At 41.1% G+C, this 15,137-nt stretch overlaps 1 protein-coding gene across 1 annotated transcript in view; it reads right to left on the reverse strand.

Moving 5' to 3' along the window:
- Nucleotides 1-15,137, reverse strand: part of TENM1 (teneurin transmembrane protein 1) — a 273,477-nt gene that overhangs the window by 102,102 nt on the left and 156,238 nt on the right. The window contains exons 8-11 of the mRNA XM_063313466.1: nt 13,436-13,537; nt 11,795-11,989; nt 9,327-9,527; nt 1,367-1,552 (exon numbers count right to left, since the gene is read on the reverse strand). Of these exons, the coding sequence (XP_063169536.1) occupies nt 1,367-1,552; nt 9,327-9,527; nt 11,795-11,989; nt 13,436-13,537 (684 nt within the window). The remainder of the gene's footprint in view (nt 1-1,366; nt 1,553-9,326; nt 9,528-11,794; nt 11,990-13,435; nt 13,538-15,137) is intronic.

Below are 15,137 nucleotides of genomic sequence, written 5' to 3' on the forward strand. Positions count from 1 at the left end.
GTATAAAGAAAAATCTCCCTGACTGCAAGATCTGTACCACAGTGGAAGAGTCTATCTCTGGAGGTTTGTAAGAGGCTGAATAGCCACCTCTGATGGACGGCTGAACTTCTTCTCCTACAGGTTGCAGTGGATCAGACTAGACGTTCTTTGTGGCGTCTTCCAACTCTGCCACTGTAATGATTGCTTATTCAAAATCACGATCAGACTCACACAAGGCTTTCGTGGATATCTGACTTAATAACGAATAGTGTGCAGAATCACAAGTAAAGCTGAGAATAGTGAAAGCGTGGGATGTCTCCCAGTAAAAACCCCGGCAGTGTCCAGTCCCTCCCCCCAGAGTCAGTACAATCCCATTCCCTGCAGGTGCCCCTAACGGTCTCTGCCGGTCTTCGGAAAACGTCCTTGACCAGGCGAGATAACCCAAACATGCATTCTTCACTCCTAAGGGAACAGCAGCAGCCCCCTCCCGTACAGCGACCCGTGTCAGCACCAACAGGGCATGGGAACACGTTACGATGTTTTCCAGGAACATTGGAACAGGGACCATGACAGCCACTCTCTGGTTCTCTATGTTTGAGGTATTTCTTCCTCTTCTTAATGCCATATTAGTTCCAGATGCATAACCAGAAACTCAGCTGAGTTACAGTGCCATGGCTCCCCCAGGAAGACACAGAAGAGGATAAAGTTTAGGCTATTTCACACAGCTTCTCCATTTCCCTAACTGGAGGGCATGGCCTTATTATCACTTTCAGACTCCCAAGAGGTTTGTAATAGCACCCACTGTATCTTTTAGCTTTGAGAAGGAAATGGATATAACGTCAGACAAAGTCCTTTAAAAGAACTAAGCCAATTCCTCTAGCGAGTCATGTCATCTATAATATAGGCCTTGTCAGGTTACATAAGACTTCAGATTGCTTCAGCTCTCGGCCGAGGCATCATCCGTCTACTGCTGTGCTAAAGGCTGAGAGTTCCAGCTAGCAAGACCTGGGGGAGCTGTCCATGGTCCTGACTTCCCTGATTTTTTTGCTTGAAGGCACTAAGTTTGAGGCATCCCAAAGAGATTCAGCCTGATTACATCCACTGTCCCTCCTAGGCTGAAGGCCCGAGAGAATAGTTGGACAGCCATGAAATAATCATGCCCAAACCCCACCCTGGAGTAGTCAAACTGTTCTGTTTAACTGCAACTCTGCGGCCTTTGCTTTCCCCGTGTTAGAATTTAGCAGTCTTGATCCAGGCACTGCCCAAGCCAAATCAAGTGGAACTAAAAGTATCAGGTTTGAAGTTATGAGTGGGTACAAACATTTTTTGGGGGATAATTTCCTCTCTAGAGCTATTCCAGTTTGGGCCAGGCACACACAAATCTTACCAATTGTACAGTGGTCTCCTTCCCATCCAGGGCTGCATTCACATTTGCCATCTTTGCACTTTCCATGCTCGGTGCAGTGAGAATTACATGTCCGTTCTTCACAAGTGGGTCCTATCCAACCTTCTTCACACTGGCACACTCCCTTTGCACAAACACCATGGGCACCACAATCCAGTGTGCAGAGCTCTATGGTAAATACAAAATAATAGATCCAGTTAATTAGAAAAAACATTTAAAATTATTGACTTTATTGTTTTCTTGGAATAAGAAAAAAAAAGTATAGAATATTTCTGAAGTACCAGCCCTCTGTGAAGTCTTCAGGTCAATTTAAACCTATGCAGGATTCTCCGACTGACAGTAAGTCAGATGATGTTTTGCATAAGCAAGTCCTTATAGTTTATAGTTCATATGCTGTAGCAGAATACAACATCCCATTTCCTTAACCTTTGCATTATGTTTTTTTTTCCCTTTTCACCCTGCTTCAGTGGAGCTGCTTTTCATCTAATAGACCTTGGGATTCTCAGGGGGAAAAAAAGGCACCATATTGAACTCTACACACTTCAGTCTTAGACACTCTTAAAAGAAACAGTGTTAACACATTTGCATGTGCAGACAATGAGAGAAGGAAGAGGAATCACACATACTGGATCTTGCCTATCGGATCGTGTACTTAGAGGACGTTTCAGTAAATGTGAACTGTATCCTAAATAGACAAATAGACAAAATGGACACAGATTCTGTGGGCACTATCCAGTTCGAAAGCTGAGTCCCAAGTTTCTAAGAGCTAGATGTAGTGCCATGACTAAAACCAGAATGGTGGGACCAGTCATAATCCCCAAGAAATCAACAAGAGTAGATTAACCCATGATGTGACTTTATATTTTTAAAACATCAGCCATATTTGCTAATCCATGGCCTTTTCAGAGCAATGTTTCCTGCAAAAAAATAAATAAATCAGTGGGATTTAAAATCACGATTGCAATTTAAAAGGTGAAGCATAAAGGTATCCTTTGTGTTCAGAAACAAATCTGTTTTTGCCAACATCCTTGCTGGTATAAGTCTAGTCACTGATCCTGAAATTTAATTTATTTTGCCTCTGGGAAGCCTACTAGGGTCACACTGTAGGATTTCTGTCAGAGTTATTAGCATAGTAGGAAGCTTTAATTGGTTGAATGATTGATTATTCCATTAAAACTTTACGGTGATTAATCAATAGGGGGCAATTTGGTTTGGAAGGGTTGTGAGTTAAAGGCCCTCCAGTTTTATTTTTGAGACTATGCTTATTTGTTACTTAAAAGGGAACAACCTAAAATATTTTAAAGATAACTTTCCCTTTGAAAAGAGGCACTGCCTGCTTTTTAGATTGCCCATTATGTGAAGGAGATGTGAATACAGTTTCGGTCATGTGTACATTTTATTTTGGGTTTAAGCTGATTAAGCTGCTGCACTAAAACTTCTTGTGACGGGGCTGAGTCAGTGAATCCAATATTTTAATCAGGAAGAGCAAATGTTTAGTTGATTAACCAGCTGATTAAAGCTTAATGCATTCAAAGTTAAATATAAAGTAAACAACTCTAAATAAGCTTCACTGCACAATTCAGTTTCATTCCCAGTAATTATCAGGTTTTTCTAAAACTTTAAACTGTCAGAAAACTATGTTAAGATACAACTGTAACCACAACCTAAAATAACAACATCTGTTTCAGTCTCAAGAGGCAGTTTCTAGGAACTTTCTCCTTCTCATCAAAAAACACAGAGATCACAATCACATTTTCTTATTTACATGAGCAAAAAACAACAACTATCTCATATAAATACTCCTTTGTTAAATGTTTCAACGAACCTGTTACCAGAAGCATTTTTTTTAACAAACAGACAGCACAATTGCAATGCAAATGGAATGAAGCAATGATATCAAAGTTGCTGACAGGTTTGCAATTTTCACCATGGACCATTTGGGTTTTAGGGATCATAAACACCAATATTCATATACTGTCTCCATTTGAGAAGAAACTACAGTCATATGATACACTGTGATCATCTGTAATCAGATGAAGGACATTTGTCACAAACTAAACAACCACCCTTAGGCGTGAACGTTATTTGAAGTAACAGACAGGACTTGAAATTCTCTTTCTAAAAATGCATCCTCTATTTGTGATTTCTGTCCGTGTAATACAGTCTACCATCTCCATCATTCGAAGCTTGAGGAAATGTGTGTAGCATATCCATCCTGCTGCCTGACAGAGAATGATTTTATTTTTTCAGGACTTGTATCTCTGTTAGGTCAGCATGTTTGCTATTGACTTGTAAGACCATTCCCCATTCCTTGGTGCACTAATGTTTGCAATACTAACATATGAACTGTTGCTAGGCTTTGCTTCACTCCCGGCTGGTTGTTGTTTGGCTAGAAGGAAAACACCTTTCTGCAAATACAGAGATTTCTTTGTGGGAAAAGTCAGAGGAAATCTAGCAGACAAAAGTTTTCTTTCCATTCCTATCCATGAACAACTGCACCCATTAAACATTTTCTTCTCTACCACAACTATGTGACAGAAGCTCACAGAAATTATTTTCAGCAGGTATCTTTTTCTGACTTCTAAGGAAACAGACCCCTCCCCAACTTCTTTCCTCAGCTTGTCCCACAGCCATCCTGCACTGAATACTAAAATATGACTGTTGGGCAACTTCTCAGAGAAATATTTGCATTACTAAGTTTATGGTAGGAATAACCAGATGGTGCCCTGCCCACCAAAATGTTTTGAAAGGTATCATTTGCACATATTCATGGTGTTATCGTGATTTCTGAATGTGGTGGACATTAACCCAGAAGTTCTCATTTACTTGGAAAGCGTTGAAAGAGAGAGAGACAAGGGTGGTTCTGACACCCATTATCAGATGAATACACTATATATGTTGGAAGGACTTCTGGATAGGAGGAAGCAGTGCTGTCACCACCCTGAAGGAAAGGAAAACAAGATGGCTCTTCTTCCTCAGAAGCTAACTGGACTCTCAGTGCAATCTTATTTCACTGGTGGTGGGATGATACCTCCCAACTACAGTTGAGGGGGCAGGCTTTAGAGAGCTCCAAGAAAGCTGGTTTTACTTTTGTCACTTAACAAAGAGGAACAGCCAGAGCCATAATATTCATTGCCACTGTTGACCCTAAATATGCCACCTGAGGTGGTTGCTTCCTCTGGTATGGTGCAGGACAGCATCTTCCCCCTCTCCCTAACCTATGGCCGACCAAAATATGGGACATAAATTGGTTTCATGGGGATACAAGTGCCAGGCCCAGCCCAAGAATGATGAAGAATCAATCCAGTCAAACTTCAGTTTTTTATTTGCTCGCACTGTACAGACAGAATCTTGCCAGACTAAAGCTACTCTGCTGTCCTGTTCAGACTACACAGCCAGGCAAGGTCTTATAAAACACACTTTATTAAATAACTATTTACAGTAATTAAGTCCTTGAATATGAAGACTCAAATTAAGAAGCCCAACTGGCACAACAGGCAGCGAAACAGGACTCTCACTGGACAGGTAGGCTGGATGCAACTGGAACGCAGTGTGCTGGAGGCAACAGATCTTGAACTGGAATGGTGTGCTGCAGCTGTTCTGACACTGGATCACTGGCAATCTGGAGCTGGGTTGGGTCTGGACATACCAACTGGAGCTTGGAAACAGGACTTGAACTCGGGACAAGGCTAGACTTGGCTGGGAGCCCTGGACTAGGCTGAACTCTCTGGACTGGAGGTTTGAGGCAAGGCTTGGAACTTGGATTGAGGCAGGACTCGACTGGAAGTCCCAAACTAGACTGGATTCTCTGGACTGGAGACTTGGTGCAAGGCTTAGAACCTGAAACGAGTCTGGACCTGGCTGAAAGCCCTGGACTAGACTGGAATTCTCTGGATGGAGGGCTTGGAGCAAGACTTGGAGTTTAAAGCAAGGCTGGACTTGACTAGAGACCGTGGGCTGGACTGGCAACCAGATCCTGAGCAAGATAGTTGTGAAATTCCTGGACATGGCTGAGTGGATGAAGCACTGTTGCTCTAGACCGAAAGTGAACAGCAACACTGGAGTTTTGGAGCGTGACTATGCTGCTGGGAAGATTGTGGAGTTTCAAGGCTGGATGCAAGGTGGAGGCTGCTGGGTGCGGCTGATGCTGATTCCTCAGTTGCAGCAGATGCAGGAATCAATCCCTCCTTGCGGTGGAGCAAAGTCGCTGGTTCCTCTTCAGCAACAGATGCTGGCTCTGACATTGGTAGGGAATCTTCTTCCAAAGCTGCAGGCTTGGAGGATCTGTTGTCTCTGGCTGCTTGCTCTTCGCGCAGCTGCCTTTTATCCTGATCTTTGGCGCACTTGGAGTCTCCTGCAGCCAATCAGGCTGCTTTCTCCTTCACACACTTTTCAGCCCATCATTGGTGCACAGTGATTGAAGGATTCAAATCCTTCCCCAAATCTTGCCCAATCAGCGCCATGGATTCTTCCCACACTGCTGACTCATCTTGGAGTTTTGTTTTCCCAGTTTCAGCCCAGTAAGTTTCCAATTCCTCCTCTGACTCAGAAATGGTTTCACTTTCCGAGTCAGAGGCAGGCAAGGCAGGCTTGGTTCTGACATCTACCTAACCTCAGGGGAAATGACCTGGGAAAGCTCTAGGGCGGGGCTAACCTGAACCTCCTGGTTTTCCCACAGTCACTTCTGGACTGTGTCTCCCCTTATCTTTTCCTCCTCCTTGGAATGTACTCCCTCCTTCCTGAGAACTATCAGCATTAGTGAAATCCACCACCACACGTCTCCTAAACTTCACAAAGAACAGGTCATGAGATAGAGCAGAACTGGTAGCATTTGTTTTGCCACAGGATAGTATTTGAGAGGAAATGGAAGACAGGATTCCTTTCTGGCCAGTGACCCACAGAACAGGTGTAATATGATGTAGTTCTAGCTGAGGAATGAGAACACACATTCAAAGTTTCTGATATGAAGCAAAGGCCCTTCTGTTTAGAGAAGCAGGGACATGCATTTCAAGTGCCTGCTTTTTTGAAAGCAACCCCAGTATTTGAGCTTTGAGGGAGCACTGAAAGATGTCAATCATAAAAGCTTCTCCCTCCTCCAAGCATGATCTGAAGCTTCCTCCATGTCTTTTCCAAGCAACAGAAGTAGTAGCACTGGTTAGAAATGATAATACATTTGGCAACTCCTGTCTCTGATTATTCCTTTCTCAGTGACCCTGTCACTAAGAAATGCAACTCTTCATTCTACTGCTTATAATAGGAAAAAAAAAAAAGGCATATTGCAGGTAGACCTCAAAGACATTGGGGGAAAGAAAATGATAGCTGCAGTCATGTCATGAGTACTGATGGCGAGCAGGAGGGGGCCTCTATCCAGGGGGGAAAACGCATGCGTAGTAGTGAGGAGTTGAGCAGCCATTCAAAGAGACACAGATCAGACCCGCCTTGACTTTTGGGGTTTATCTGTCTGGGTTTTTCCCACGCTTCTTCAGTTTGTTAGGATTCTGTCTTACGTAGCAGCAATAAACACTAGAGACCTACTCCTTGTCTCAGCGTGGCTCCTGGCTGTTAGGACAAGTCATATGACTCACCATTTTTCTTAGAATTGGGTCCCATTTTAAACTAGCAAGAAGTATTGGTCCTTGAGGACCCCATCATTCCCCTCAGCTATGCCAGGTTCTCTGGCCAAGTCTAACAGGAACTGTGGTAACCTCTTCTGCTGGAACACCATTATTCTTTTCTCTTTTATCACTATGAGATTGTTATATCCTCAGGGGCGTTTATTCCATTGCATGACTTAAATGAAATCATAACAGATAATTTCTTTTCCAAGAAGAGAAAGAAACCAGGGCTTCTCAAAGTTAACTTAAGTTCAAACATGAATGTACAAAAACAGAATGTTTCACTGCTGTTCCATTATGATTTCACATATATATTTGAATTCTGAAAGCTGATTAATTTTATCGCAGCAATAAATATTGATTCTGAAGTGTTCTTGCTTGGTTTGTTCTGTTCCTTTTCTCAAAAGGAGACAACCGAACCTACATTAATTTAAGAAGCATTAAGGATTCACTTTGAATTCTTCATTTTAATTACTTAAACCAACAGAGTTCTCTAAGGTATTTTTCCCATTAATAACTTCTGACTTGTGCAATATATAAAAAGTAAAATTAAAGCTAAATATTTTATAATCCACACATAAGCATATCTCTCTGTCTAAACATTTGCTAAAATACATTTTTTATATAAACTAAATTCATAAGCGTTATTTCTTGCCAGTTAATTTGTGCGTTATTGTACTGAGATAGGAAATTGGACCATAGGGCTCTCCAACATTTCCTTATGGGTTACCATGTTATAACATATTCCTTCACATTTATTGCATCTCTAGCATTGACAAGGAAAAAGTCAACTTATTAAAACATTCCTTGAGAGGTCCAACAGACCCTAAAGAGATTTTTGTTGTTGTTGTTGAACTAGCTAAATAAAATTATTTAACATTCTTCAAAGACTGAAGCCATTGATTGGGTAACATGGGATACACCAATGCTTATTTCATTTTTTTTTTTTCTATATCTGACAACAGTAAATTGTTGGTTTCCAATCAATAAACACTTTCTCCAATACATTCAATGCCTCTGGAGTTTCAAAGTCTATGAGGGCATAAGGACCTAACAATGTATTTAACAAATGTTTTAACTATATGTATTGTCATTCTGTTTCTCCAGGTAAATTGTGTTCCTTCTGTAAAATCTTTAAAGTTTTAAATTATCATTACTTACTAGTTGCTTTTGGGTAATGATTTCATTATGAGCCATAGTTTCCAAAATAAATGTATTATCAGCCAACTATTTTTAAATAAAAATTGCTCCAAATCATCAATTTCTCATGGAATTGACAGAAAATTTAATTTTTCTGTTTAATGGCCTTCAATGCTGAAAAAGTAACTGAAATCCTATTATAATGTGCCAGAACTGCAAGGTTACTAAATAAATAATAACTCTCAAACTGAGCCCCAAATGGTACACACTCAATATAGTTTCCACCCCAATAGCAAAAGCCCAATAGTATTGCTTAAAATGAGAAAAATTAAAACTATGATCACATAAGAAAGACATAATTTTAACAAGGAGATCCTTGTATTTGTTTTTTTCCATAAAAAATTAACAATCAACTTCTCAATCTGTTCAAAATATTTAAGTGGAACCAAAATAAGCATTGCTCTCAAATACGCATCAGTCTCGATGCAAAATTCATTTTCACAACTTTAATTCTTCCTCACAAATGTAATGGTATTTTCACACAGTTCTTCATATCTTCTTTCATCTGGATGATACAATTTGAAATGTTCTTATCCATTAAACTAGACATTTTCCTGCAGAGAGTAACCCCTAGGTATTTAACAGCTTCTGAATGAAATGCAAAATCTTGGTTTCTCCCTACCACCTTGGAATCTTCTTGCCAATTGGCATAACACTTCATTATTTGTTTGATTAATATTAGCTTAATTTCTAGACCGTCTTTATATACATAGGGCACTCAAGAAGGTTGACAAGGTAAAATAAGAAACTATTAGAAATGAGGTTAAATAAACAACAACCAACATTAGTCTTTGTATAACTCAAATAGTCTGGTTGAAGAGGAAGGTCTTAATCCTGTCTCTAAAAGCAGTAAGAATTTAAACTAAACTGAATGTCCAGGAACTCTGGGAGAGACACAGGGACCTTGCTAAGGCAGATGAAAAAATAATTTGCTTTTAGAAAACAACAATCTTTCCTTTTGCTCTTTCCCCTTGTTTTTCATATCCTGTATCAAACTGTCTCTTTCCCTGAAAGTTGACCACAGAGGTGAAAGTTAGCAACACACATATTTGGATGGCAATATTCTCCTTTATTAAAAACTAAACTCTCTAATACATTTGAGATGGATCAGTGCCAAGAAACCTCACCTGATGAGCAGTCAGAGCCTGTCCACTTTGGGTCACAACTACACATTCCTGTCTCTAAGACAAAGGTACCATGGCCTGAACACTGTTCTTGACAGATGGGAAGTGATGTTTCACAGTTGACTCCACCCCAGCCCATGGAACAGTGGCATTCTCCTTGGACACAGACTCCATGACCAGAACACATAGGGTCTAAGCAGTCCTCTGGAAAATAAAGCAGAGAGACAAGGACATTAAATATCCAACAGAAATCAGGGCTGTAAGTAAAAGTATCCTTAAATTATCAAGGATAGGGCTTTAAGACAAACACAGCCTACCTTTGAAGCCTCAGATTGTCAAATTATAAATCAAATTATATTTCAACTAAGGAAAGAACCTGAGCCCAGGAAAAGTGTTTAGCATTTTTGGGGTCCTCCCCTCCCTAACAAGCAAATCCTGAATGCTAGCCTCATTAAGGAACTTTATGCAGTCCATTTACCTTCCAGATAGCATTTCTTTGAAGGCACTCCCTATAGCCCAATCAGAAGAGGTCAGCTCTTCCAGCACCAGTCATCTTTAAAGCCTGAGAATGGTCACAGGCCTGAGCAGGAACTCTTGCACAAGTTCCTTCAATCCTTTATTCCCACAGGTTTCAACGCTTCTAGGTTCTGAGCCTATGAATACTTACTCCCTAGTGAACAGATTGACTCCCAAGGAGTAAGATGTTTCCTCTCACCACAAAGTCCATCTCAAATCTATTTGGAATGTAGGACAAAGAGCATTTATCTACAAACATTCCATCTAAATGTTGATTAAAGTTCTAAACCCCCTGTGTTCTATTGCACTGGATCATCTGAGCAAATAAATTTCTTAAAGAACATGGTTGTAGATATCTCATTCTATTAAAAAAGAAATTATAGAGAGATTTATGGTAAACATGGTTTGATTTTTCTGGAAAAGGCATTTTGTAATGTGGTATAGTGATTAAGATACTGAACCAGGATGACTGAAGTTCAAGTCTACCCTTAGCCATGAAAACTCACTGGGTAAATTTGAGTCACTCACTCACTCAGGCCAATCTAACTCACAGAGCTGTGGGTAAAAAATGAAGGGAGATCACCATGCAATGTGCCTTATGCTCTTGGAGGAAAGATGGGATATAAATTTAATAAATAAATACAGCGTTCTTTAAGGATTATTTCATAATTGCTGTGTGCTGTAGGTATTACATTTATCTGATGAAGGGTCAGCTTGGACATCTTCCAGATAAAAGTTGGTTCTTGTGTTGAATAAGATGGAAGCTCATGAGACACAGCCAAGGTATAATCTAGGATAGTTAGACTACAGGTTTAACATTTTGGATAAGCCCAGATAGTCAGCTGGATCCATCAGGCTCTGGAACTTCAGTGAGAACTTCTGTAGCATCTGAGGAATAGGATATCTGGTACTTGAAAGGTATTTTGGAGCTCAACTCTCATCAACCTCACCCAGCTGGATGGATCTGAAAGAACTATAACTGCTTCTTAGATTTCTGGTGTATCTTACCCACCAGATCAATCTGTGTAAGGTTTTTGCTATCAGTAGAAACACAATAATTCCTTGACCAGAAAATTAGTTTCTCCTTTGCTGGAAATCATAAAAGTTTTTGCTATCAGTAGAAACACAATAATACTTTGACCAGAAAATTATTTTCTCCTTTGCTAGAAATCATACCAAGAGGAATTATAACAGTCTATGCAGTTCTGGAATTAACATGTTTAGCCGTTGTTTAAAATCTCAATAAGTAATGCCCCCCGCCCCCATATTAGTTATATTTCTTTCATTTTAATATGCTAATTCCAGGAGCTCTAATACAAATACTTTTTGTATCCCTTGTATATGGAGTGGGTGTTTAATTTTCTTCAGGAAAGAAAGAAGGAAAGAAGGAAAGAAAGAAAGAGGGAGGGAGGGAGGGAGGGAGGGAAGGCTAGCAAAAGTCATGATTGAGTAGGACACTGGATTTTACACATGTGCAAAAGGTTCCATCAAGAATCGTTCCACATTCAGGGGCTGTGGTGGCTCAGTGGTTAAGACGCTGAATCAGAGGACCATTAAGGTTGGCAGCTCGGCAGTTTGAAACCCAACAGCGTGAGCCACGTGACGGAGTGAGCTCCCGTCAACTTGTCCCAGCTCCTGCTAACCTAGCCATTCAAAAGCATGCATATGCAAGTACCACTTTGGTGGGAAAATAACAGGGACATGAAAGGACCCCCCTTGGGCATTCCCTGGTCAACAGTGACGTCACCGGCAAATCCTCTCAATACAGAAGTGCCTTGGTAGGTGCTTTTGACACGGAAGAATCGTTCCACATTCAGAATAGCCCATCTGGGGGACTGAACATCCCACAAGACGACATTTTGCACACCCCTATTGTCATGCAGGATAATGGCTTTTTAAGCACTGAAACGTTTGATACTTTGGAGGTAGACCTCCAAGAACAAAAAGAGACAAACCTTCTTCACATATCTCTCCTTTATATCCAGGGACACAAATGCAGATTCCCATGATACACGTGCCATGGCCAAAGCAGGTGGGGTCAATGCACTGCTCTTCTGGGACATCACATTCTGGTCCCTTCCACCCATTGCGACAAACACAGTGACCCTGTTCATACTCCCCATTTCCACTGCATAAAACTGGGCAGGAATCTGTGGAAGGAAGATGTGACTCCATGTCAGTAATCTGTGTTAGGGATGTGAGCCTGCCCCATGGTTCAATTTGGACCTCGCTTTCATGATGCAGAAGAAAGGTCTGGTTCCACTGGCACCATTTTGGAGGCTGCTGGATTTCACTTGGAAGCCAAGCAGAATTTGGCTCCAAAATTCCAAATTCAGAATACTCATTTTCCTTTTTTGCTTTATATATTTATACTCTTATTTATCAATGCCTGTTTAAAATGGCTTTTCACTCCTGCTACCATGTAGCCTACCCTAAGCACTATTCTTAGATGCACAGATAGGAGACAAGTGTGATTAAAAAAAATAAATTAATTAAAACTTGGTATAATTGGATGAAATTTGCCAATGCAAATTTCAACGCAAGGAGGATGAAACTTAAATATAATGCATGGGCTTTGCAAAAATAAATCAAATCAAAACAAAACAACAGCCTTTGTAGTCTGAGTTTCCAGATGAGGAGATGTTAGCCTCCTGTACCAATTTCTGTACTGCATCCTGCCAGGATATAACAGGAACTGGCAGGTCCAACCTGAGTCAACCCTCTTTGTGATGACATCAAAGGAAGGCCTGTTCACGGTCCTGCCTCGGAGGGAAGTGAAAAGACTATGAACCAGAAAGTGGACCTTTTCTGTGGTAGCCTCCAAATTATGGAATTCACTGACTCCAAAAGTACATCTACTTCCCTCCCTTCTGGAATTCAAGAAGATGCTGGACACCTCATTTTTAGGCATGATTTTGGTGCCTAAGGTGTCTTGGGGGACCATTGTATATTTTATCATTAGATTTTAATGTATGAACGAAGGCAATCAGGATTCTTTTTTATATTGTTTTAAACTGTTCTACATCAACCAGATCTTGAGGCTGGACAGTATAGAAATGCTTACAATGAATAAACAAAGGCAGTGCAGGATCTGGTGACGCCTTCATTACCACATAAGCTTTCATGGATCTTAATCTGTCAGCCCTTTGAGGTATGCCAGGTTAGGAAATGGACTCCTGGAAAAACCACTGGAACTCTACCCTATTGATTTCACTATAATAATAGAATCTTGAAAGTCCAACAGTGTTTTTTTTTTCTTTCCTTCCCTCTCACACCAAAAAGAGTCAAGGTAGGTTCTAATGCCTTCTTCCTCTCCCAGACTTCATTCATGTTTTCCTAACTGCTGCATTCCTTCTCCAAGATTGTCTCTGTGGTTCTCTACACAAACTGAAATGCAAGCAGAGGATGGGGATTTTTAGAAAGATGATAGACATATATCATAGTGGGGCACCCTACATGCAATTCTGGAACATTTTAGAATGATACATTCAACGGGTTGGAGCAAGATGCCATCAAACACGGCTTCTATTGCAATTACGTAAGAGTGTAGGGCTGTGTGAGAAGGTATGTGGGTGTGTTCAGTTTCAAATCCGTACCTCGTGCACAATCAGGACCAAGGAATCCTGGGAAACAGTGGCAGTGGCCAGAAATGCATTCTCCGTTTCCATTGCAGTTAGTAGAACAGTCATCCATGACTTCTGTTCACAGAAAGACAAGAACAAAACAAGAAACGCCACTCACACTGAAAGCTACAGTCTCAAATAAGGCATAGTACACCACAAAATCATTTGGCAGGGGGTGGCAGTAACTAATCACATTCCTAGTACTCAGAATCATCGTAAAATAAGGTATCTTTCCAACAATATAAATACATTGCCTGAGTTTGCATACAGGTAGTCCTCGACTTATGATCGTTCATTTAGGAATTGTTTGAAGTTACGATGGCGCTGAAGGGACTTACAACTAGTCCTCACACTTATGACCATCGCAGTGTCCCTGCAGTCACATGATCAAAATCCAGGCCCTTGGCAACCGGCATGTATTTACAATGGTTGCAGCATCCTGGGGTCACATGATCGCCATTTGCGACTTTCCCAGCTGGCTTCCGACAAGCAAAGTCAATGGGGGAAGCCAGATTCGCTTAACAACCATGGCGATTCACTTTATGACCATGGCAAAAAAAGTTGTGAAATTGGGTGACTCACTTAACAACCGCCTTGCTTAGCGATGGAAGTTCTGGTCCCAATTGTGGTCGTAAGTCGAGGACTACCTGTACTTGCAATGGAGTATGCCAACAGGCTGTTTTTTTCCTTTCATCTGGCTCCTCCCGTTAAGGGAAATGACAAACCATCCAGAGCTGATCCGCTTCTCATGGGTTGGGTAGTTCTGCAGAGCCCTCACTGTAGCTTCTAATCATCTAACATGGCACTGCTGGAACTTGTAAGCAAAGTGGCTGGTTTTGGGTTGCCCATCTCCCCTGCCCCCTGAAAAATATGGATGGGGATGACGGCTGAAGTCCTCCAAGAGACACACCACTTTCATTGAGACTTTTCACCCACCGCTCCTCCAGACAGCCTGAAATTGCACCCATGAATTTCAGGCTAATTTAGGGGATGTAGGAGCTTAAGAGTGGAAATTTGCCTTTCAGAAACCTCCTACAGTAGCTCAGTGTTTCTCAACCTTGGCAACTTGAAGATGTGTGAACTTCAACTTATGCCGGCTGGGGAACTCTGGGCGTTGAAGTCCACACAACTTCAAGTCACCAAGGCTGAGAAACACCGTCCTAGTTTCTACTTCATTGAGCGCCAACCCTTTTCAAAGGGCAAAAGAAACCCACCCATGCACTTTCTTATGATGCCACTACAATGGTCAGTTGCAAACCCCCAGAGGTTTGCGAGGTTAACCTGGTTTACTATAATGGTCCAAGTAGAGCATACTGCATTATTGGGTCTTTTACAAGCCAGGATCATAAATCAGGATTTCTTGGACAACAAATCCTGCTTGGCTTGGGAGCCACAAGCCATGATTCTCAGATACAGTTGACATTTTAAGCATCCTTGTTTGTGGAAAGTGAGGATAATCAAGAACTTAAGCTTCACATTTCATCTGAATATAATTTATTCCGCTGCATTTGCAATGAACATTCATATTAAATTAATCTTAAATTCCACAGCACTGAAATCACCAGAAAATCTGTACGGATCTAACGAACGTCCCCATGCTACTACCTAATTGCATTTCATAATTTCACGTTCCCAACAAATCTGGAGAGAAACCAAATTGTGAGTGGCAGGTATA

This window comes from Candoia aspera, chromosome 12 (genome assembly GCF_035149785.1).
Source record: "Candoia aspera isolate rCanAsp1 chromosome 12, rCanAsp1.hap2, whole genome shotgun sequence".
Taxonomy (NCBI): domain Eukaryota; kingdom Metazoa; phylum Chordata; class Lepidosauria; order Squamata; family Boidae; genus Candoia; species Candoia aspera.